This window comes from Ursus americanus, chromosome 20 (assembly GCF_024610735.1).
Source record: "Ursus americanus isolate L20-20 chromosome 20, mUrsAme1.1.p, whole genome shotgun sequence".
Classification (NCBI taxonomy): domain Eukaryota; kingdom Metazoa; phylum Chordata; class Mammalia; order Carnivora; family Ursidae; genus Ursus; species Ursus americanus.
The window spans coordinates 18,696,729-18,722,370 of record NC_142146.1 but is presented as its reverse complement, the minus strand read 5'-3'; the positions used below and the strand labels follow the sequence as shown (position 1 = coordinate 18,722,370).

Genomic DNA, 25,642 nt, shown 5'->3' with positions numbered 1-25,642 from the left:
CTGACACCCCCCCCCCCCCCCGCCATGAGGAGGCGACAGGAAAATTAAATGAGCGACAGTGTGGAGGGTTTTTTTTTCTCCCCCATTCTAACGTTTCGAGGCATGTAAATTATATTTTAATAAAAGGTCTACACCCGCTCTCGCACGCGCATGCGCATACGCAGGCAGCGGAGAATCTGGTTCTAATTACTTGTACTTTAGTTGAACTTTGGCGTTTCCTTTGACTTTCTCCCTAATGTATGTGAGCTGTGGGCCTTGCAATCCTGCAGTGAGTCCACAGAAAAAGGGGGAAAAAATCCAGACCGGCTCTCTTCGGTGCCAACAAAAATGAAGCCCCACTGAATGTTTTGACCAAATGCAACACTTTGCTATTCTCCCTTAATTAGCTGAAATTACTCCCTCCCACCGGGTCCCGGAGCTCTGGGCTCAAAATTCCCCTGGGGCCATGCAGGAAATGCCTTTTGCTTTACAACTCCTTTTTCTTTTAAGGCTCAGCTGCCCAGAGAGTGCATTAAAATACTGTCTTAATCATCGAAGGTTCTAGTAAAAAGGCAGGGCTTTCATAACGTTTGATGCCTGCCTGCCACTAATCAGGCCCAACACAAAATCCCGAAATCTGTCAACATGGTTTAGGCAGCACTAAATTAGTTCTCACAAAGAAAAAAAAAAAATAGTATACTGTTCTCTCTTAAAAATGTTATCTGCTACTTAATCTAACCTTTAGAAAAATGCCAAGCATGTTAGGAATCGTGAAGGGAGCTATTGTTGGAGACTTTCCGTGTGTTTAAATGACACTCAGGTGTGTTGTAACAACAAGGACATTTATACTATGTTTTCTCAGGTGAGTTAAGTTCGAGAGTGCCAAGTCCTCTTAAACAGGCAAGAGCGTTAATTCTTTTTTTTTTTCTTTTATTTGGGGGATGAATTAACCCCCCGGGGTTGTGGCAGCGTTCAAGAAAGCTGTGTCAGTTGGGAGCGCTGGTATTCTGCTCTCACACCAGCTCGGTCGGTGGAGATTCCCTTTAGTTTGTTTTTGTTTTGTCTGCAGACCTCTGAATCTGCACCCTTCAGAGTAGGGCTTCTCAAAGTGCCATCTGCAGACGGCTGCCAGTTCCTCAACTGCCTGTTTCCAGTGCGGGATGAGAGCAGACACTGACAACGAGGGTTTAGAAACTTCTACAGCAATTGGACAGAGTCATTTTATGTCGAATACAGCTTTCTTTTTCCTTTCAGTTGTCGCTTGCGTTTTAGACGTCTTGTTCTTCATTCCTGTTTTACTAAAAATTAATTTTGTGTGTATTTTTCCCCCCCTAGGGATTTGTTTTTACTGAATTTTATCACCCCATGAAGGACCGGGGCAGGGGAGTTAAAATCTGTCCTTTACCATAGAAAGTCTGAAAATCGCTAATTTAAAGCAAACGCCAACCCCCCCCCGGCCCCCCCACCAGGAATTCTGTTGCTGGCGGCTGATCTGGACCACACTTTGAGGAACTTTAATTGAAAGGCACACAAGACCTGTAAGGAATTTTTCTAGAAGGAAGGTGATTCTAGCTTTGTTTCCCTGGTGACAGCCACCTCCATGCTACGGGGATGGAAAGGTTTCACATACGGGCTAGAAGCTTCTGTCAGCACAGGTTTGGTTTGGCTCACTTTCTCCTTTCGCCTGTGTGCAGCCCAGAGAAGCCCCCTCAGCACCCCTGGTGCTGCCTCTGCCCTGGGCAGGGACCACGGAGCCAAGCATCCATCTCACCCCGAGTAGCAGAAGTTCCTCTGTCTTGGCCATTCCCTGACAAAGCAAGACAGCCCATCTGGTTAGCAGTTTGGATGCCACATCGGAGGCTGCTTCTTACTGGGGATGCAGTCACCAGACAGAACTGAATAAGTCAATAAGTAAGCAAGGAAATAAATAAAAGCAGGAGGCAAAAAGCAGATCCAAATTATTCCTCAAAGACTGCTTCCCCAAACTGAAATCACATCAGGATGGCTGGAGTACAGTTGTTTTATTGAATGACACAAGCCTCTTTTCCCCCTGGGAAGTCTAAAAACTGCTTTTTTGGCCTGCCTGAGATCGCTGAATGAGCTAATACAGGACACATTGTCTGCTGAGCCTGCAGAGTTTTCGAGCAAAAATTTTATCATTCCATAGACTGATTGTGCTTGCCTGGAATAAGGAACAAAATGTTTGAGACCTCTCAAGGGCATTTGATGAATCTAACTCTAATTTAAAGGGACTAATAGATTATTGATTTAAGCAGGATGACAGTGAATAGATCAATGGCCAAGCACTGTGTAGCTCTCTTAAATACCAACAATGGCTAGTGGGAGGGGAGCCATAGCCTGCCCTTCCCCCTTGCTTCCCACTGTCTTTACTGGTGTTGGTGGTAGGGGGAGGACAGAAGGGGAAGAGGAGTACTAATAAACTTTGCCAAAGTATATTTTTACTGAAAAGTCCAGAGGTTGCGTTAAAGTACAAATCTGCTTTTATATTGATGCCATATCCTGGTTGTAATTCTAGAACCTGCCTTGACGTGTTTGCTTAAGGCTAGCTTTGGCATTCAACCATACCACGGAGATTTGCTTTTCTGTTTTGCTTCGCATTGTTCTCTGTGGTGTAGACCACACAAAGGAAATACAGGACCATACATTATCAGTTTGGAAGGGATATTTGAGTATATATTAGCACCAATATTGAATTCTTCACCACCAGTGGGACAGTTTTTCTGAAGGTTATTATTTCTTGTCATATGTAAGTCTCTATTTATGTTTGTATGGGATTCATTTATGGCATTTATAGGATTCATATTACAAACCTCAATAGAAAGAATTCATTCATCCTCAAAACACAGCCTGATCACCTCCTCTGGGAAGTCTCCTTTGATTTCTCTGGGCCCAAAAAGGCTTTTAGCTCTGTCTGTCATTGTAGTATATCAGTGGTCCCCAAACTGCTACAATCTGGACTCACCTGGGATTTTTTTTTCTTTTCTTTCTTTCTTCTTTTTTTTTTTTTAACACCCATGGCTCCCACTCCCAGACATTCTGGCGTAATAGTTTTGGAATACAACCTGGGCATTAGAATGTTTAAAAGCTCCCTACGTAGGTCTAATGTACAAGCAGGTTAGAGAACCACTGCATTCTGTCCTCATTGTTGGTTTGCTTTCCATCAGGCAAAGCCATCAAAGCTGAGGCATTATACCGCACACCATCTAAGGCGTATAACATAATGCCTGGCATGCTGTAGTCTCCGCTGCACAAACACGGGAAGGTTCATAGCCTTACTGGGGAAATCACCACAGCTTTAATAAAAGTCTAGAGCCATTCCTATTGATTGCTTGCAACAGAACACTTCCATTCATGGCAACTGTTCAGGGAAAGCGTTCTGGGTTCATCCATTTGTTATAAATGACTCTTACCCATAGGAAAAGGCTTTTACCAAACTTTGTAAAATGTTTTGGGGTTTGTGAGGGCTCCCACACTTTTCAAAAGTGTGCTTTGCCCTGAATTTCTTGGGTATTAAATCGCCCAAGTTACGTTTCCTCTCTTTGGGAGGGTGAAATGCTGGATTCCCTTTAGGACATGTATTTGAAGTGACATATTTATGGAAATTACCACCCACTTTTGAAATTCAGGGCATAACTCTGACAGCTGAATCCAGCCCTAACAGAATTCTATTTACAACTTTCCTAGACAAGCCAGATTAGCTGTTCTACACGAGTGAGTAGAACATGAAAACACACACACCCCACATTGCTTCTGTGGAGAACACAATGCAGGATTGATCGTGGTGGTGACGACACAACTCTGTCAGAACACTTGGGTGGAGGTAGAGCCATACAAATAAAACCAATCCAGGAGTTTGGAGAGGCATTTAGGGGAGGACTCCCTTATGTTGATGTATCGGGAGTGACCTAGCCTTTCTAGAAGTCAGTTTATCAACCTGAATTAGAAACTAACAAAAGATTTTTAAATAACCATACCTTTTGAGCTAGTAATTCCACTTCTGAGAATTTATCTTAAATAGGCCTGTGTTGAGATTAGCGACAAAGAGATTCATCATAACGGAATGTTTTGCAAGAAAAATATTTATGGACAAGGAAATAAACTCATGACATAGTAAGTTAAACAGAGTCCCAAACAAAATCTAGAGTATAAGTCCATTTTACTAAACAAACCAAAAATCATTTATGTGCATAGAAAAGTGGTCTGGAAGGATGTATGCTAAGGTGATAACCTTGCATTTTCTCTAAGTAGAAGGGTTGGGGGTGATTCTCTGCATGTTTGTTTTTCTTAGATTTTAACAAAGAACGATCGATTATTCTGTACTTTTAACAAGTACTGTTTTCTTGTTGATGTCATTATTACTCATCTGCTTTCAGTGAAGCTGATTAGCTTAGTGTGGGGACTGCTTTTGCATTTACAGTTTGCTAGCTGATCTGATGAGTTTTAGTGACATCTCCGATGCCAGCCTTTATGTAGAATACTTATCACAATGGTGCCAAGCTGCCCAGAGTAAGGACGGTCTTCATCCCAGACGTCTTGCTTTTAACCAGTAAAGACCGTAATAGATTTATCTACTAGACCTGCGTTACTCTAATGAATTCATTCCAAGATACTTCTGAATTATGAAAATACTATAATTATAGTTGATTCTACTCCAAAAGGATAATTAATTTTTTAAGGAAGCAAATGAGTATATGAAAGCTATTTGATTTATAATTGTGTTACCTTAACACCTTAGGGGGCAGTTAGTACTTGGAATGAAGAAGCAAATGGAACAGGGAAAAGTTCGTGTGTTAATTCACAAATATTTATTGATAACCTACCTACTATGGGCCAGGACCTCTTCTTGGCCTGGAACATGGTTGTAAATGATGCAGATAATTTTCTTGGCCTCATGAAACTCATAGTAAGAAAGGTAACAGAGAGAGAAGATAAAATTGTACATAAACAAAGTTTCTAAACTTTGATGCTAGTTAAGCTTTTACAGAAAATAAAATAATGGGGTATAGTGATCAGGAGAGGGAAGGGGCATTTTACTTAGAAAAGCCATCTCTGAGGAGGTGACATTTACCTTAAGATCTAAGAGATGAAAAGGAACCAGACACGTGAAGGTCTGAGAATTTCCAGGTAGGGGAAATGGTTAGTTAGTATAGTAGCCTTACGTTGGTACGAGAGCTTGGCCTATTCAGGAGATGGAGTAGAAGCCTAGTGTTTAGAAGTCGATAAATGAGAATGATGAACTTGGTGTTGCTGGTGTTCCTCAGGGGCCATATCATAAAGATCCTTGTTGAACGCAGTAATGAGATTGACTTTGCTCTGATTGGCGGCTGTTGGCGGGCCCTAGACAAGTAAGGGAGAGGGATCGCTTTTACCTTTTGAACGTTATCGGACTATGTATTTGAAGAAGGGACCCTAGGTAGGAGCAGAGGCACAGGGAGACCATTGAAGAGGCTATGGCAGTAGGTCAGGTGAGAGATGATAGTGGCCTGCTGGCCTGGCATCGTAGCAGGATTACGAGATGAGGATGGATTCACGGTGTGTGTAAGGAGTAGCATTGCCTCGGCTTTCTGAAGGTTTGGCTATAGGACAATAAAGTCAGTAGAATATCTAGTCTGGAAGACAGTAGTGGGACAACTGGAAATCCTATACTCTGGAGAACATACCGTATATTGTAAAGAACTTTGGAGGTTGGAAGATTCTGGAACATTATTTGACGACTTTGGGTCACCCACTCCCTTCCCCATTTCCATCATACTTTATGTGCATTTTTGCCTGGGATAGGAAAAGGGCCAGGTCTTGCTTTGACTTGGAACATAAATCTGGAGAGAAGGGATGGGAGAAGAAATTCTGTGAATTCCTATGTCCCATGGAATTTGGATGGTTAAAAAGTGAAATGGGGAATCCTGTATTTTTAAATCTAGGACAAAGAGCAGCGTGACTCTGCTGTCATCAGCATAACCCATTGCTTCTCAAACATTAATTGTATATTTGGCAATCCGAGGGTTTTGTGAAAACTCAGATTCTGATTCCCTAGGCTTGAGCTGGGGCCTGATGCTCTGTCTTCTGATAAGCTCTGAGGTGATGCTGAGGCTGCTGGTCCAAGGAACGGTCTTGGAGCAGCCGAGGTCTTACTGATGCTGTTGCTAGTGAAGATCCGTCATGGCTGCGTGGCCCTCCCCCGATGCTTGCCCAGTGGCTGCTGTGGGCATTTTCTCCATTTGTCTTGGGAAATTTACTTTTGGTTAAGTGAGCAACAGGGTCAGGCAAGTCATTTCAGAGACGCTATACGAATCAGAAGCTAAGGGAAACAAGAGCGGAAAGAGCTTGGGGGTTGCAATGTGAAGATCTGACTTTGTGTCTTGGCTCTACCACTGGCCTGTTGATCTTGGACAAGTCACGGCACTCCCCCGAGTTTCTGTCTCTGGAGGGTAGCATGGTGAGGAAGTCACGTCCCTCACAGTGCTGTGGTGCATCACGAGGGAGAGTGGCGAATGTGCTTGCTCTGTGAATTGTAGAACACCACGTCCCTGTCCGTGTCCCTGCTGCTGGGCCGACAACAACAAGTGTTTTTGTGGGTCTGTCCTTGCTGGTGTTCTTGCTAAACTTGGGGCAGACGCCTATGATTTTGCTGGTGAAAAACAAATGAAATGACCCATTTTCTCTTTTTTTTCTCCCCCCCTTCACCCTCCACTCCATCTCCCCGACAGCGATTGAAACACAGAGTACCAGCTCTGAGGAACTGGTTCCAAGCCCTCCGTCTCCACTTCCTCCCCCTCGTGTGTACAAACCCTGCTTCGTCTGCCAGGACAAATCATCGGGGTACCACTATGGGGTCAGCGCCTGTGAGGGCTGCAAGGTGAGTACTCATGCCTCTGCACCCCGTGTGCGCTCCTTCTCCACGTGCTCCGTTGGGGGGAGGGCCTGGCCAGCTCTAGAAGCAGGCAGCTTTGGCGTCTGTAATGCCACCTCCAATGTGGTGGGCTCGGTGGTATCTGATGGTTTCATTTCTTCCTTCTAGCTCATTAGTTAAAAATTCAGAAACTTCTGCAAATGACTGATGGGGGCCAAATGTTTCTAGGGCCCTTAAAATAACAGAACAGTTCTTTTCAGGTAAAAAGAGCTTTTTGAAGGAGTCCTGAAAAGCATCATCCTGTTTCTCTTTAGAACATGCCGTCTGCTGTCTTTGTAGTTTTATTTTATTTTTAAATATGACTGACAAGCCACTAAATCAACTTGCTGAGAATCCAAGGTTGAAATTGGGATTTATCTTCTGGCTGTTTCCTCAGCCCTGTGGCCTTTGAATTACAGTTTGATTTTCAGCCTGTAGGGACTTGCTACTGTGTGCGTGTGTCATAAATTCAGGAGAGCCGGATTTAAAATTCCAGCCTACAGAGTAGTGGAGGCTGAACCTGTGTCAGAGAGGATAGGGCTGCTTTGAATCAAGCTAGACAATTGCTATCGAGTCCAACAGTCTTAATTGAATGAAAGAGCTGCTTTTTTTTTTTTTTTTTTGAGAGAGAGAAAAGAAACAAAGAATGACTTCATAGACAATTCCAACTCATCCACAGACAGCTTTTCAAAGGAACTATGGCTGTCTTGAGCTAGCCCTTCCCCAGATAGAAGCCTCCTTAGGGTCTTTCCTACACTCGGTCAGATCTGTTCTGTACATGGCTCCTTTGGGCGATTCATTGTAATTATAAGCATGGTGGAATATTACAGGTGCTCCCAACAGGTGCTCCATGGCATTTGGTATTTGGCTTGTCAGAGTTAGCATTTATTTATTTATTATTCTTTTTAAAGCTTTTATTTATTTATCAGAGGGAGAGAGAGAGCACAGAAGGAGAGGGAGAGGGAGTAGCAGACGCGGGGTTCTATCCCAGGACCCCAGGATCATGACCTGAGCCAAAGGCAGACGCTTAACCGACTGAGCCACCCAGGCGCCCCCAGAGTTAGCATTTATTTCCAGCATACGGATTGGTTAGGCACTGTGGTGTAACACACCATCCTAAAGCTGGAAGGCCCCAAACAGCCACCTTGCATTTAGCTTACGGTTCTTTGGGGCAGCACTTCAGGCCAGGTTCCTCTGGGTGGTTCACCTGCTCTCAGCTGTGCTCCACTGTGTATCTCTGATCGGCTGCAGGTTCCCTAGGGGGTTCGGAGGGTTACCGGAGGCTCCTGTTGGCTGGGGACTCTCGGCTCTCCCCCATGTGGTCTCTCATGCCTCTTGGGCTGGTACTGGCTTATTTGCACAGGCAGGGTTCCGGAAGAAAGAACAGAGGCCCACGAGGTCCCCTGAGGCCTAGGCTCACACGTGGCACAGTGTCGCTGCTGAAGCATTCTGTTGGCCAAAGTAAGTCATAAGGCCAGTGATATTCAGGAGATGGGAACAGAAACTCAACTTTCTAATGCAAGGAGCTGCAAAGTCACATTTATAAGAGGCAGGAATACAGGGTAAGGAAAAGATGGGGTCATTTTTGCCTGGAGTCCACCACACTGAATGCCTTATGGTCCATGACCCAGAGCAGTAGGGTCCTAGCTGGAGTGCGTGGCGCGTCCCTCAAGTCTGGAGTGTCGTGGGCACTTAGAGGCTGAACAAACACAGAAATGTCACTCTGCCCCTGAAAGAAATTATGTGAATTTTCTCCTCTTTTCAAGCCACTTGAATAAACATGGGTTATTTTACTGAACAAGTCTAGTTCAGGGAACATCTCTCTGCCTCTGGGATTGTGTTGGTTGTTTTAAAGGAGTGTCCTTTCCTCCAGTCGCTTCAGATAAGGTGGTCAGGAAAGTTCACACAGCTGCCAGTTGGCAGCTGGATGAAAAGCGAAACATTTGTGTGTCTAATTATTACTTTTATTATTGATTGCTAGCTGAACCTATTTAACTTTATCCTGAAATTTGGGAAAACCGCAGCCAAACCCCAGTTGACTTTGTCCACCTGTTGTGCAATATATAAATAAACCCTTTCCTAATGATCGTTTGAAAGTGCAATGAAAAGACACTCCTTTATTTCAAAAAATGTTAAGTCATGTCCTGTCTAGAAATCGGAATGTGGTTATGTTCTAACTCCGCTTACCTGCTCCCATTCTGTCCTGGGAAAAGAAATTACCCAGCATCTCTCTTCCCCGCCAGATTCCAGGCCCTACAATATTCAGCTGTTTCACAATCTGTACAGTACAAACTGTTTTAATCAGCTCTTAGTCAGCTAATTCCCTTGACCTCTTGCTTTAATTTTGGACTCTGACTCTTTTTAGGAAAAACCCCAACAACAACAAAACCCATACCAGCACAGGCAACTTTGATAAACTTGATCGAGCCATTCAGAGTCCATCTTATGGCGTAGCTTTTTAAGAGAGTAAAAGCCCAGTAAGGCTGGCCAGCCAATTGTCAGAATTGAGAGGTTTTGTATTGTGGGTGGATCTCTGGAAACGTGGACTGCTTGTTGTTGAGAAAGACTGGTCTGCATTTTGGCTTACTGGGAAAACGTAGTGGTAGAATTCACAGAACTGAAGGCCGAAGTACAATGTAACAGCCGAAGGGGAGGAATACAATTAAAAAATATATATATATATAACTGTTACCATATTTAAAAGTTACAAAACAGTGCAAAATTTCTTGTATAAAAAATGGAAAATTAAAACCACCATAGTTCTACCTGGGGAGAAAACCTCTGCTAAATCTATTTTTCTATGAGTACATATATATGTGCTGTTATTTTGGGTTTTTATAAAAATAGAATTTTACGGTAGATGCTGGTTTTAATCTACTTTTTAAATGTAATAGTTTTTCATGACCACAATTGAAACAACTGAATAGTCTTTGTGGCTATAACATTAATGTAGTAACTTATGGTTATATCATAATTTATTTAACGAATTCCCAGTTGTTCATTTAAGGTGTTTGCAGTTTTTCTCTATTACAAATAACGCTTTAATGGATAGCCTTGAGGTATAGCCGTGATAATTTTTTTTAGGATAAATTCGTAGAATTGGACTTTCTAAGTCATTGGCTTTGAACATTTTTAAGGCTTTTGATACACATTGCCAAAATGCCCTCTAAAAGAGATGTATCAATTTAAGTTCTGTTAGTCTGTTAAAATTTAATCGTATTAGAGACTCTCTGTTACGAATCTCTCCCATGTGATAGTAAGGTAATGAATCAAGAAACAACTTCTCTTCTGGAATTCTGCCTGTATTTACTTTGGTTGTTTATAATGGGCCCGATGCATTTTGAGCTCCCAGGAGATACACCATGGGTCCCTGATTGACCTATAAGGGCTGGCCCATTTTTTGGCTAGAGATCAAAGATCACTGTTCTGGGTTTGGGGCCTCTGCTTTAAAATAGGACTGCCGAACAGAACCCAGTTTATATCTATGAAGTAATTTGCAAGGTGGCTTCAGCCTGTCTTCACTTATTGACTATTGTTTGGGAAAGAGAACCTCTGTTTTCTTAGGGAACAGGTGGCAGTCTCAGGCTCAGAATTTAATGAACGGGTTATGGTCCACCTCTTGGAATGGCCCAGTGGCTACTGTGTTGACACAGCATTACCATGGCAACATAACCACTAGATGCTCCATTGGGATGTCCCGTTGAGGGGATTTCCAGCTGAGCCATGGCAGTTTTTGTGGGGGACAAAGAGTACATAAAATGAACATGCGTTGTGGTTAGCCAAGAAGGTTTAACAATATAAAGTTGATTTTCACGTGTCCTTCGGAAACCGTGTTATTGCTCATAGGTAGAATTTATGCGCAGTTTTGGTCTTCATCATATTTTATATTGATTATGGAGTTTAGAGTAAGGATACCAGGATTCGAATTCTAGTTAGGCTACTTGATAGCTTTGTGACCTTGGGCTGACATCTTTAATTCTCTGTGTCTCTCTGTTCTCATCTGGAAGAATGGAGATAATTATACCGTCTATTTCATAATATTGCTGTGAGTATGAAATGAGTTACTGTGAAACATATAGACAGTACCTGGCACATAGTGAGTGGTATATACATTCAGTTATGTTTTGTGTTATCATTAACTTAATGACTTTTGCACAGTGTTGTAACATCAGTTATACTCTTAGTATTCTTTCTCGTAATGCTCTTTGAGCAATTCTCCATTTCTTTATACCAAAAATAAACACCGCCTCTTTCCTTCAAGACTCAGTTTAAGACCCAACCACTCCATTGAACCTACTCTGATTACTCCAGTACAGGGGTTGGCAAATGGTTTCTGTAAAGAGCCAGGTAGTAAATATTTTAGGCTTTGAAGGCCATCTGGTCTCTGTCACAACTACTCAACTCTGTTACTGTAGTATGAAAGGAGCCACAGACAATATGTCAAACAATGGCCATGGGCATGTTTCAATAAAGCTTTATTTTTTTAAAAGATTTTATTTATTTATTAGAGAGAGAAAGAGAGAACAAGTGGGGATAGAGGGGCAAAGGGAGAGAGAGAGAGAGAAGCAGACTCCCTGCTGAGCAGGGAGCCTGACATTGGACTTGATCCCAGGACCTGGAGATCATAACCTGGGCTGAAGGCAGGTGCTTGACTGACTGAGCCACCCAGATGCCCCAATAAAACTTTATTTATCAAAATAAGCAGTGGACCATACTTGGCCCCTGGGCCTCGTTTCCTGCACTCTGCTAAAGTACATGGTGATATGTTCTTTCTTATAGTTTCTAAAACTCAGAATTTGATGGTCCAAAGCACTCATGCCAAAGGTGCCAGGCCAGTTGTTTCTGGTGGACCGTAAGCCAGGGAATGCAGGACGTCTTCCCCACTTGCTTCAGAAATGGTGTTTGGGGCGCCTGGGTGGCACAGCGGTTAAGCGTCTGCCTTCGGCTCAGGGCGTGATCCCAGCGTTATGGGATCGAGCCCCACATCAGGCTCCTCCGCCAGGAAGCCTGCTTCTTCCTCTCCCACTCCCCCTGCTTGTGTTCCCTCTCTCGCTGGCTCTATCTGTGTTAAATAAATAAACAAAATCTTTAAAAAAAAAAAAAAGAAAGAAAGAAAGAAAGAAAGAAAGAAAGAAAGAAAGAAAGAAAGAAAGAAAGAAAGAAAGAAAGAAATGGTGTTTAACAAAAGTTGATGTCCACTTGCCCAGAGCTCCAAGGTGGGAGGTTCGAGACTACTCTCTCTCTCTCTGTTTTTACTCCACCCCCTCATTCCCACTCAGCTCCAACTTCTTTATCATCCAAAGTCATAGAAATTAGCAGCTTCCTTATAAGTGAACTGCTTCCAGAAGCACCTAGCATCTTACTTCGGAGAGGTTTGTGGAATGTTTTATGAGCTGCTACCTTAGTAAGCTTTTCTTGCTTAAAAGATAACCCAAATGCTTGTTGTCTTAAAACAGTAGACATGTATTGTCACAATTCTGTACAGGTTTTCTTGTCTTGGCTGGCTTGTCTTGGGTCAGGTGGGTTAGGTGGCCTCATATGACTGGGTCCTTGGCAGAATGCCTGGATCCTCTTCCCATGTTGTCATTCCTCATCCATTAGCCTAGCCTGGACTTGTTCACAGGGTGCTGGATGCGTTCCCATCAGTAAGAGGGGACAAGCACCAATGTGCAAACCTTTGGTTGCATCACATTTGCTCACGCCCCGTTGGTCAGACAAGTTACATGGTCACGCCTCAGTCTGATGGGTGGAGGAATAGACTCCACCTTTGAAAGGGAAAAGTGGCAAAGTCACCTTGCAAAAGGGTGAGTATATTAGAGCAGCCATTTCATGATATACTGTCTTCTGTTAACTCCTGATTTCATGTGTCAGTCTCTTCTGATAGCTGTATTCACCATCCCATCATCTTTTAGCAAGTAATTATTGAACACCTACTAAATTCCAGGGCCTACGTGAGACACTGGAGTTACAAGAGTGAACACAAAGGAGATGCTCCTCCTGGAACTTACTGTCTCATATAAATAATGTACAGATGATAAACAATTCAGAGTTGGACGAAAAGGAACAGAATGGTCTGTAAACAATAGTGGAGGGGTACCTGATTTATTTGGGAGTCCAGGGGAGATCTTATGCCTGGAAGAAACCAGCTGTGTGAGTAACAGGGGAAAGCATTTCAGGACAGAAATTGAATACTTAGAATCTAAGGCTATTTCTTCCTTTCTTTGCTGTATCTGTTAGCTTCTCCGGGCCTCCACAGATTTGTAAAACTCAAATTCACAAGTATGAACCCAGTCCTACATCAAATACAGTGGTAAAACAGTATACCCAGTATTGTACTCATTTCTTGTTAGGGATGGCTGATGTGGTGTGGCTGTATGTAAGTTGAGAAGTGGGTAGGGGGAAGGAGAAAACTGCCCTTGTTGGATACCTTCTTTATACATTGGGGCATTTTATTCTCTTATTTCATTTTATTCTCACAAGAGCACTGGGGGGGGAGGGTAGGCTTGATGATACCCATTTTACAGATGAGGAAACTGAGTTTCAGAGAGGCAAAGGAACATGGCTGAGGTCACACAGCTAGTCTTTTGAGGGCTAGGATTGAAGTCTTAGGCCTGTTGGAAAACATTCCACTGCTTTAGCTGCACTGAAACAGAAGGTAGGAAGCAGTGGTGTGTTCTAGAGCGGGGGGTTTCAAGGGGCAACAAATTAAAAACAGGTGGGAGCATATTTAAAAAGAAAATCCTATTGTCTTGATCATTTCATAAAAGAAATGGCATTTTTATAACAAAAAGTAAAAGAAAGAAGAGCTTTCAAGGCAGTCTTTCCCAAGAAGGGATGGTTACAGGACCCGCCCACGGGCACGCTCCCAAATGGCACTTCGTCCTTGTTCTCCCTGCTTTGCCACTGACTAGTGGAAACTTCCCATCCATAAGCTAGCATTTGGGAACCACTGTTCAGCCCCCGTGGAGAGCCCCCGGGTGCGGCCATGATGGTGCGCCTTCCCCAGAAGGGCACAGAGGAAATGCTTGCTCAAGGTCACGTTGGTAGCCTTCTATTTAAAGCAGCCTTTAAGAGTTTAAACTCCGCTAGCCCCCTCAGTCCCTCAGGGCTAATTTTGTCCATTTTCTCATCTGCCTTTGTTTTCCTTGCCTCTGAAGAAGGGAGGCCCTCATCTCCATGACAGTGTTCGGCTGCTGGGCTGTTTTTTGTTTTTTTTTTTTTTCTGGCAGACAGCAAGTAGTATGTTCTGTCACAAAAAGTTTTGCAATCAGAAAGATGGATGTCTGCACTTAATTTTAGAACTTCTATTAAATACTATAAATGTGCTTAATGATTTTATTTGACCAAGGCCATTTAAAACTTTTTTTCTGGTTTTTTTTTTTTTTTTTTTTTTTTTTTTTGGTTTTAATTTGCATGGAAAAACATGAACATTATGCTCTGCCTCGAGAACTTTTCTGGCTTTCCGGTCCTGGTGGTTGCTTCTCTTTAAAGGCTTGCTATGGCATTGAGCCCCAAGAATGAGATACCATGCAAAAGGCAGTAACAAGAACTGGACAGTGTCTGCATTCGGTAGTAGCTAAAAGTGAATTGTGAAGCTTGCCATCAAGTTTATTATTAAGTTTTTGAACCACACGAAATAGGTCCCCTCGTAGACCCAAAGAGCTCATCTCCTTGTTAACATCGGCCAGCAGTGGAGTTATAGCAGTGGACTTAATTTCTCATTAATCAGGCATCTATTAAACACCTCTGAGACAAGCTATAGGTATAGAAGTGAAAGGTTTTATGTATTTTCTTCCCAAAGCTGTATCCTAGTGTTTATAAAGTCCATAGATGGATGCCTGTTGGATAACAGGAACACGTTAAATATTTATGGCCTGAATGGCTGAACAAAGGGTAAGGAGACCAATAGTGTGTGTACCGACTGCTGTGATGCCTAGGGGGTTTGGTGAGTGCAGAGACCGAGCCTCCCATCCCTCTGACACGTTCAGGGAAGGCTTTATACAAGAGACAATTTTATAGACATATAAGCATTTCCCAGAGGGGGAAGGGGAGAAGAGTGTTCAAGGCAGAAGTTGAAGGCAAGGGAACTCAGAATAGCTTATGAAGAATATGTGGAAAAATGGAAATTTATCCTTTCTGTTGACATTAGTTTTGCATAGCCCTGTGCAAGCAATTGGGGATCAGCCAGGCTTTAAAGACATTCTGGAAGACTCATTACATATCATTTCCTCTAAAAAGACTTCTCCCTCCCGAACCCCCAGGTTAGGTCCCCCTCTTTTACATTTTTTATTGTTCTCCTTTGTGGCACTTACCACAACTGTAATCAGCTTATTATTTGTGGAGGCATTGGTTTGATACCAGCTTCTTCTTTTAGACTCTAAACTCCTAGAGGGCTGGAGCTGGTCTCAGTGTCTAGCACGTAGTAGGGCCTCAGTGCATGAATGATTTCTTATCACAAATTAGATCTAATTATAGAGTAATTAATATAGTAATAAATGACATAATCAAGCCAGTATATAATTCTATGGTAATGCACATAGTGTAATTTTATACATCCTATCTAATTATATAATTAATTGCCTCTAATTATATAGGGTTGGTGATGATGCATTAATGAAAACTTTTATAAAATTTATAAACAGGAAAAGGCCTTTCATGGCCAAAGTGCAGCTCATTTTCTTAGTAATTTCTGTCTTCCACCTCAGAGTTAACCCTTCTGTTGCAAAGGTTTATTTTGTCTTTGATACTGTCTTTAAGCAAACTCTTAAGGACTTGCAACTGGAATGATATACTCAAGAACACTGTGGGTTCTTAGTGCTTTAAAGTAAATAAAAATCTCAACATCTAGAATCTACTTCCGTGTGGACAAACATCAAGACAGCTGAAATGGCGATCTGGCTTTTCCCAGTAATAGATCCTACTGAAGGAGAAAACACTTTTCTTCTTCTGGATAAATGTTGTTCTACATTGAGAAATCATTTTGGGTTGAAAAGGCAGAAGTCTTTTTTTTTTTTTCCCCCTGGTGTATGAATAAACAGGAAGTGGGGGGTGAATTTTGAATTAGCTGCAACCCTGTATTTTTTTTTCTCATGTTGGCTTGGTAAAAACAATATATTTAATTTAGTGTTTTTAAATGGTTTATAAATTTTCTAACGGTTAAAAGTTCATAAACGCTTGTCGAAATGCTTACTTTGCTTATTGTTTAAAAATATCTAGAGTCTTTCATTAGCCTTTTTTTGTTACATCAGACAAACTAAAGGTCTGTAATTTTTGGTAAAAGTTTTACCTCTGTCATACAGTAGAGAAATAGTTCCCAATATTCATTTCGTAGTTAACCTACTGCTTTGAAAATGGCTCACCTCTCAGTGAGTGATGTCTCAAGTGCCTGTTTCATGTTTGGTCAATTAAAAAAAAGATCACCAAAAATCAACACTCTTTTTTCTGATTTAAAGCAAATGGGGGTGGGGGGGCAGCAAAAGAAGTTGCTTTTACAAAATTCCTAGAGACCATCATCTAAAAATGAATTGTGACCATGTCTTACAATTACACCAAATAAAAACAAAAATGTATTTTTGTCAGGGAAATAAAAGTATACTTTCAGGGTTTCCTGAGAGTGATGGAAATTATGACCGAAAATCATTTGTTTAAATCAAATTTATACAGTCCTAGGTGATGATTTAGTTACTTTTGGGAAATGAGTGTTTCGGCCTTTTCTCTTTCTAAACCTTTTACTAGAGAGATTAAATAGAGAGCTTTCAATTCTGTATTTCTTTCTCCTGGGTGAACACTTGGAAGAAAAAGTAATATGAAGTGAAATTGTCAAGGGCATCCTGTTTTAACAGCCCCTTTATTTCTCTTCATGAGGGCACAGCTGTGAGCCCCTGGTGCCCGCCCCCCACCCCTCCATTTTCGTTGCCTTACTCCCACCTGCAGACCTGTGTAAGCCCACAGAAACAGTAAAAATATCTTACATTGATATTGCCTCTTAATGTTTCTAGAACGTTTTCACATATGGGGTTAAATTAGGCTGAGCTTAGCTGCAGTACAAAAAAAAAAAGGAAAGAAAAAGAAAAAACACTCTAAAATGTGCGATATCTCATACAGAATTTTTTTTCTTTTTCACGTAACAGTGCAAGGTATGCATTCCTGGTTGGTTTCTTCTCTCTTCCACAGGGGAGAGATTAGGGATTAGGACATCTGGCTCTTTCTAGCGTTCTGGCTTGGCATCTACTAGGTGCTTCGCATCATCGGGAACGAGAAAGAAAGCATGGGGAAGCAGCAGACCTACTTCTGAAAAGCCAGGGCCTGAAGTGGCATGCATCACTCAGCAAGAGCTGCTCATGTGACCAGAAGCAAGTACAAAAGATGTAGTCTAGCCCTGTGCATGGGGACAGACCTATTCTTATGGAAAGAAATAACGAATTCAGTGCATAGCTAACAGTTTCTGCCTTCGGTTTTTTATTTGATCTTCATACCAATTTGAGAAGTAGGTGGCATGGGTCCCCCCCCCCTCCAGTTTTTAAGGAAACTTTTTTTTTTTTAAGATTTTATTTATTCATTCGACAGAGATAGAGACAGCCAGCGAGAGAGGGAACACAAGCAGGGGGAGTGGGAGAGGAAGAAGCAGGCTCCTAGTGGAGGAGCCCGATGTGGGGCTCGATCCCAGAACACCAGGATCACGCCCTGAGCCGGAGGCAGACGCTTAACGACTGAGCCACCCAGGCGCCCCTTAAGGAAACTTTTAAGAGTCTATGAGACCAAGTTCTACCATCCACGCTCTTGATCTGTAATCTAATTCTGTTACTGAAGTGGTTTCTCCTGGAAACCAACTTGGATACATTTCTGCATTGCATTTTCCCTGAATTTTCTCAAACTGTCTTTTCAAAGTGTATGATTCTAAACATCTCCATATTGCTAATATGTTCCATTTCGACATTCTGAGAGACCGGCAAAGTCTCTCCAGTACGGCTAGACCTTTAGCAGGGGTTAGATTCCACAAGGCAAAAATCACACGTAGCCAGAATGACCCCAGAAAATCCCTTCGGCAGGCAGACTGTTGGAGACTGACATATGTCTCTCATTAAGGACCTACAAAGCCAATTCTTCCTCCAGCTTTGGAAACATGTTGCTGTCCCGTCTCTGGAGCACCAGATGAAACAGTTGCTTTGTTTTCATGTTGTACCAAACATGTGTGTCCTTAAGCACAAGAATCCTGTAGCATGGCCTGAAAATCACACATCTTTCTAGATGTGCCTTTGTTCCTGAATTGCTCCCACCGTGATCGTTTCTTGGCGATTGGAATTTCTCTTGCGCCTTATGCGAACTGGGTCTTTTGTTTTGTTTTTGTTTTTGTTCAGTATTTTTCCACTTCAGAGAGGCAGCTAGATGTGTCATATGGATCAGCAGTGCCAGAATGGGGAAAACTTTGTTCTGTGGTCCCTAGAACTCATCCCTGAAAAAACTTGAGAGAGGGGAGTCAAACGCTGTGTGCCTCTCCGCCTGTACAATGCTGGCATTGTCTGGGGTGGAGGGGAAAAGCGGGGTTCTGGCAGCCCTGCCCCATTAGAGCCTTGTTCCTTGTTCCATATTGAAAAGATGACATTCCTTTGCTAGCAACGTCCTGCCCAGATTTCTGGCACCGGCTCTGTGGCCAGCGCTGTCGCCTGGGGCATTTTTGTTTGGGTTGGTTTTGTTTTATTTCAAAAGTAGCAAAGTGCAGGCTGCATGAGCGTACAAGGTAGAACTGTTTTTATAAAGCTTGTCGTCGAACTTGTCAGTATAGTCGAGGTGGCCCATCTGCTAGGCCGTCTGCTTCCTGCTCACTCGCGTCAAAATGCAAAAAGGCATAGAGAGTAAATTTAACTTAGGAACTTACACTCAGGTGTTCCTGAGGCAGCCTCTGGGTTTTAACAGGGGCCACCTCTTCCCTCTCAGGATTTCAATGTAATGCTTCATTTATAACAGAGATTGGTGGATTTGCAAAGTAAATATTCCAAGAAGGAAAAGCAAAATCTTCAGTGACTCTCTCCGTTCTGCTACTATGGAGGCTTTTTCTGGGTCCGGAAAAAAAAAAATCCTTTATATTGGCTGCAGGTCTGAACTGGGGCATGTAACATGGACTTCTCAGATTCTGTGAGCCTTAAAATAATGAGCAGTAGGAAACTCTGAGGTAGGTCAGTGAGGGGGAGAAATACTTTGGTTTTTTTAAAGGATTTTCACGGCTACACAAATTTGGAGAAACTAGAATGATCGAGCAACTGTGTGCCTCTGAATCTGAAAATAGCAGCAGTCTAAGTATACAACACCGCTATTCATACGGGCCTGGGAAGTCCCCCAAATCATGAAAATTATCCTTATCAGTCAAACCCAGCAGGGATCATCTGACTGCTCCACAGGGAAATGAGAATTTTAGTTTGGATCTCACGTCCATATGTCAAACTCAAATTGTAGATGAGCTCTGCTGTATCTGGGGGCTTTGGGAGTGTGGGCGTACTTTTAACCAACAAGTACTTCTGAAAGCTGCTGTCCTAATTTATAGTACTCCTCGTTAACATAAAGAATTAGTTTCAGAATAATAGAATTGGGGGGGGTGCATGTTTTTGATATGTATTAGTTTCCAGAGGCATGTCCTGCTGGGCTAGATGTTCGTGCAACTGGTTGGTACCCTAAGTCAGCAAATTTATAGACGCAGTACTCCGTAAGATATTTTTGATGGCATCTATTCCATTTGAATGTCCAAGATATTATGTTTGTGATAACGTGAAAACATGAAGCTAAAATGCTTGAATAATTTTCAGTATATTTGTTGCGTTGAATTGTGACAGGAAAAGTATGAAAGTTAGCAGCCCAATGCCAGAAATTATGGGAAGAGGGTATTCGAAATGAATCCACGAATTCTGGTTACTTCCCCCCAAATAGAATGAAATGTAAAATTCCTCATTCAGTCGTATTTTGGTCTTAAAAGATTATTTCCTGCTTTAAGAGTTAGGTGGGACGTAGGTTCTGTTTCGGTGCGTATCTGGTGCAAATTCTTGCCTGTTGACCGACAGTTTGAATCTCGCGTACGTACCGTACATTCAGGTATGGTACTGGTGTCTGTAACTATTTGTGGCAGGTAGGATCTGAATGCAGTTGTGAGTTACACAGCAAGCCTAGGTGAGCCTAACGGTCACCACCCGAGGTACTTGTTCTTAAACACAAACTCCTAATGAAGTCATTTCTTTTGCTATACCCAAGTGTGGGATGTTTGCTCTGACAGAGTCCACAGGATTGATACCATGGATCTGGTGGTTTAAGAAACAAAAGGAGTAGGGGTGCCTGGGTGGCACAGCGGTTAAGTGTCTGCCTTCGGCTCAGGGCGTGATCCCGGCGTTATGGGATCGAGCCCCACATCAGGCTCCTCTGCTATGAGCCTGCTTCTTCCTCTCCCACTCCCCCTGCTTGTGCTCCCTCTCTCGCTGGCTGTCTCTATCTCTGTCGAATAAATAAGTAAAATCTTTAAAAAAAAATAAAAAAGAAAAAAAAAAAAAAGAAAAGGAGTATTTTTTGAACTAGTGAGTCTAGGTTAGGTATGACCAGGTATTCCTTTATTATTTGATTCGGTTTCATCCATCTTATGAGCTCTAGGCCTCAGAAATAGCATTCCTCTCCTCTGCTATCACAGGAGAAATGAGAGCGTTGAATGAGAGATAATAGTGACCTCTGAGGAGCTAATCTTTGCCTGTATCATGTCAAGACCTTGTCAGGTACTCTAGGTATGCCCATGGCACAGCAGTGGAAACTGAAGAGAAGTTATGTTTCAGTATTACAGTATTTAGAATGTTAATAACGAATTTTAAAATAATAAAGCTGAAATTCCTACAAGGACCTGTAAAACAATTTACATTGGTTCGAAAAAAATGGTTCTTTTGAAACTTGATGTCTTTGGAACACTTTCTTCTTTTTACTCAAGCCATCTGGAAGCACAAAGTGGCGTGGGTTAATCTTAGGTTCTGAAACCTTGCTAGAGCACAAGCCACCTCTCTCCTCCCCATCTCGAAGGCCCTCTCTGTTGGAGGCTCTGTCACTTCTACGAACAACCGTCCTGAGGAAAATGACTTCTGTGGCCCTACCCAATACAAATGGAATAGAGAAATGCAACCATACTGTGTGTCTAGGAGGACGGGCCATGTTGGTATGCATCCCTAGTGTTTACCCTCCTCTCTGCTTCAAGAATCACCACAGATTATTTCTTTTTTCATATTCATGTGATTGTCAATGCACTTGTCTCATACAGTTGCATTTGCATGCCATGGAAGAATTCTCTCCCCATCAGTATCAAACTCGGCCCCTAGCAAGGGCTTTACATAAAACCCCTTGGGTAAAAACCCTCTTATTTGTGCCTTCTGTTTTTTATACCATTAGTCTCTGCCAAAAAACATTTTATTTTTTTCTGCCAAAAATGTTGTCTAGGTCCTTGAGCATGGTTCATAGGATAGATTTAGGAAAAAAAATTATGTCCCACCCAAACTTCCTCTCTCTGACTGAACTTGATCCTAACACATCTCTCATTGTATTTTTTAAATAACTTTTAAATAAATAAATTTTTTAAAAGATTTTATTTATTTATTAGTGAGAGAGAGCACAGAAGGAGAGGGAGAAGCAGACTCCCGGCTGAGCGGGGAGCCCGACACAGGGCTTGATCCCAGGACCCCACGATCATGACCTGAGCCGAAGGCAGACGCTTAACCAACTGAGCCACCCAGCCGCCCCATAAATAAATACATTTTAAATAAATCCCTGCCCCTCTGGAAAACTCCCCATAAAGTTAAAGGGCAACTGCTATCCCTCTCTTTATGTGAGAGTCCCAGTCCTACGCCTACAACTCTCCTCTTCTGTGCAGTCAACATTCCTCCAATGTGGCCTGTTGAGTCTTCATTGAAACGGAAGTGTTGGCAGCCACCCTGATGTGCCTGGGCTCCTGCAGGGGAGTGGAGCTTCCTCCGTAGCACTTCTACTCTTTGAAATTATTTCATCATCTACTTATGTACTGGTTTTCTCTCCCACTGGCACCTAAGTACCACGAGAATAGGGACTTCACAAGTCTTATTTTACTTCTGTATTTCCCGTGCCTGTGACAAACTCGGCATGACGTAGGCATTCAATGGATGTTTGTTGAATCCACTGATAGTAAATAAAATTAGAAGCAATAGGAAAAAACCAAACTGGATGAGAGCTCAGTCATGCCAAAGACTGGTGGGTCCAAGTTATCCCAGGGCAGAGGTTAAGGGGCAGATGGAGTAGATATTTAGGATAATGTCGGCTGAGCATGTCCTCACAGGCAAGAAAGAAAGAATGACAATCTCAGTAGGCACCCTCATCCATTCCATTTTCATTTTTAGGAGCGTTCTCCTCTGAGCACTCCAGGTCATGCAGGGGTGCCTGCCCCATGTGTCCTGCTGCCTCTTCCCTGCTATCCGTTGCTGCCCTGCTTTTTGGCATGGGATAAGATGATGCAAGCCCAACATTTGGGTTGGTTTTGCCACCAATGAGGCAGCCTCTTGGTATTTGCCAAGGTGACTATTTTCTTATCAATTATTAAGGTCACTTCTTGGCCTCAAGTTGAACTGGTTTTGAATTTCAAATATTGGTCTTTCCCCACTTGTCATGCACACCAGTGAAATAACAGATACCTTTTTTCATTATGAAATGGCAACTCCTAACATTATATGTACGGGACCTAGCGTGGTTTACAGAGCATTTACAAATAGTGTCTCCTGGCTTCATATAACTCTACTGCGTAGGTGAGACAGGAGAGTGCAATGCTTTTTTCTTTAGAGTTCAACTTCTAAAATAAGTGTGTGAGGTAAAAATTGTATAGAGGTAAAATGACCCGGAATCATCCAAACTGTGTGTTCAGTTACCCTCGCGGCCTAGCTAACAAACCATCACAAATCTTGGGGACAGAAAACAACTTTTCCTTCTTGCTCACAGATTCTGTGGGTCAAAAATTCAGGCGGGGCACAGCAGAGCTGGCTTGTCTGTGCTCCGCGCTCTGGCGCTTCGGCTGAGAAGCTTCGGCAGCTGCCAGTGTCTCCGTGTCTGGGAAGGGTCTTCAGCAATATGCCCGGTAGTCGATGCTGCCCGTTGACCAGGACCTCAGCAGGGGCCGCTGAGCAGAACACGGACCCGTGCCTTCTTGCTGGGGCTGTGCTTCCTCACAGAATGGCAGTCTCGGAGTTAGTAGACTTACTACGGGGTGGCTCCGTGGTCCAAAAGCTGGGGTTGCAGAAAGCAAAGTGGAAGACGTGTGGCCTCTTATTTCCTAGCCTTGCACGCTCCATGAAGTCCCTTCTGTCAAATTCTATTGATTAAAGTAGTCACAGACCCACTGAGATGCAAGGAGGAGGGGACACAGCGCCTCCTCTTGCTGGTCACTTTAGAAGAGCTGCTGGGAAGGGAGATGTCACTGTGGCCACCTTAGAAAACCGCAGCCTCGCTCTTTAGTTAGTTAGTTGCCAGATGGCATAAGTGAACCGTTCGTAGGACCCTGTTGTAGGGAAAACAGGCATCTTTGTAGACGACCAAGACTCATGGCTCACCTTGAAAAACAGGTGGGAACCAAGAGAACCAAGGGAACTGTGGATTCCCACCACCAATCTTGCACTTGAGGATGTCACTCAAGGAGTTAACTGGCAGGTCGGCATCTGCCACCCACCCACCTTTAGGCTGCTGTGAGTGGCTTCTTCCTTCCCAAGTAACGAGGAAAAATGAAATGCGCTTTGGGTGTAAAAATGTCTGTGACAGCAGAGAGGGAAAGAATTTACCAGAAGGCCCAAGTGAGCCCGCAGCTCCGTCAGCTATCTTGAAACCGACAGCCAGCTCATGTCCCAGGGACTGGCCTCCAGTTGTGGCCCCCTGCCCTCCCCTGGCTTGATTATCTTATTGATTCTAGGCCACTGAATGAATTTTAATTTTTTTACTAAATGTGGGTTGTATTGTTTGATGCTCTCATCCTTGTGCTTCCCCATGCTCCTTGCCAGGATAGTTATTTATTCCTTTTTGGGCGAGCTATTCTTGTGCATGGTCAGGGTGCTGAACTCCCACTGACTTCTGCTGCAGTTCTCTTTGGCCTCAGTTTAGAAGTTGTCTGTGGGCCTTTAATTACACCCTCTGGCAAAGGAGAAAGAGCGCTTGAAACATGCATAAATTCTGTACATATTTCCAAGGCTGGCCTGTTTAAAAAATGCTGTCTGTCTTTCTTCTTCTTTTTTTCCCCTCTTTGAACTTGGACATGGAATTTTTTTTTTTTTTTTTTTGGTAAAGTACAGTATGTCAAGGGAAGGGCAGTGAGAAAATATGCACGGGTTTTACTTAAAAATTACTTAGTGAATCCATCACAGTCCATTCATTGGTTTTTGTATGATAGTCCATATTCAGAAATGAGAGTTGTTTTACTGAGTTTATATAGTATATACCATATGTTTGTATGTGTTGCTGTACATAGTGTTAGGCAGTCTGTGCCCCTCTCTAGCCGTTTTATTTTCCTTTTTTTAGAAATTATATTAAAACCCCTCAAACTTTATCAATTTGTTCCTCTTGTGCTGAATTTTGTTCAAGTCTACATAAATGAATACTTGCAATGACTTTTTAAAGTAGCAAATTTCATGGATTTTAAGGAGATCTGTAGAACAGTGGAAGGGTTTTTATTGTTGGTTGGGCAGAGTTGTGAGATCTTGGAAGTCTTCAGATCTGTTTCTTAGCCAAAGCATTTCCTCGGGTTACCACCTGCCACCCCTCTGCTCTTTTTTTTTTTTTTTTTAAGATTTTATTTATTTATTTGACAGAGAGAGACAGCCAGCGAGAGAGGGAACACAAGCAGGGGGAGTGGGAGAGGAAGAAGCAGGCTCCCAGCGGAGGAGTCTGATGTGGGGCTCGATCCCATAACGCCGGGATCACGCCCTGAGCCGAAGGCAGACGCTTAACGACTGAGCCACCCAGGTGCCCCCACCGCTCTGCTCTTTATTGCAGAGGAAGGCTGGATTCTCACTGATCACAGAATCCCCAGGTCCTATTAATCCCTGTCTGTTTCAGCCCCTCCCCTCCTGGATGCTTTGAGTAAAAGCCACATGGAAGTTGAAGTAGGCTGATGCAGCTTTCACCTCCCCCACCTCCCCCCCCAGCCCCGCTCCATGCATTACCAGCAGTGCAGTGACCGGGAAGCTAGAAAAGAACTTGAATGATCCCCAAACTGGCCAGTATCCCTGAATAACAAAAAGTTGGTTGTATTCCCCATGGAAAAGAGAAATGTGTGTCCTTCCCAGTGGGCTCAGTCTTGGTGAGATGGGATATTGCCGTGGTGTGGTTGCTGCTGTTCCTAAAAATGGTTTGCAGCCCCTCAACCTGGGCTGGTGATTTCCATTTGGCTGGGAATCACGTGGCCTGGGTTCACATACCCTGGCTGCCCCGCACTAAAACCTAGTTTCATCTTCTGTACAATGCGGATAATCACATCAGAGTGTTAGAATTATTTTGAGGGATAAACACTACAGTGTATGTACCCAGTGTTTCTTTAGTGAGAAGAGCACTTGTCTAGCACTTTCTGGGTGCTGGCTGGACATATATTTTAACTCCGTTAATGTTCACAACAGCTCTATGAAGAAGGCACTGTCACTGCTCACATTTTCAGGCGAGGCATAGCTCCTGGGCCAGGTCAGTGGGCCCCAACTCTTCCCTTTCTCTTTTCCTTTATGGACTTGATTCTCCACCTGTGATGTG

The 25,642-nt window shown here is 43.0% G+C and overlaps 1 protein-coding gene across 4 annotated transcripts in view; it reads left to right on the top strand.

Moving 5' to 3' along the window:
* The window catches only part of RARB (retinoic acid receptor beta), a 443,932-nt gene that overhangs the window by 302,916 nt on the left and 115,374 nt on the right, over positions 1–25,642 (top strand). For all 4 annotated transcript variants that reach the window (XM_087870159.1, XM_045791638.2, XM_045791639.2 and 1 more), the window contains one exon: positions 6,705–6,853. In XM_087870159.1, the coding sequence (XP_087726285.1) occupies positions 6,705–6,853 (149 nt within the window). The remainder of the gene's footprint in view (positions 1–6,704; positions 6,854–25,642) is intronic.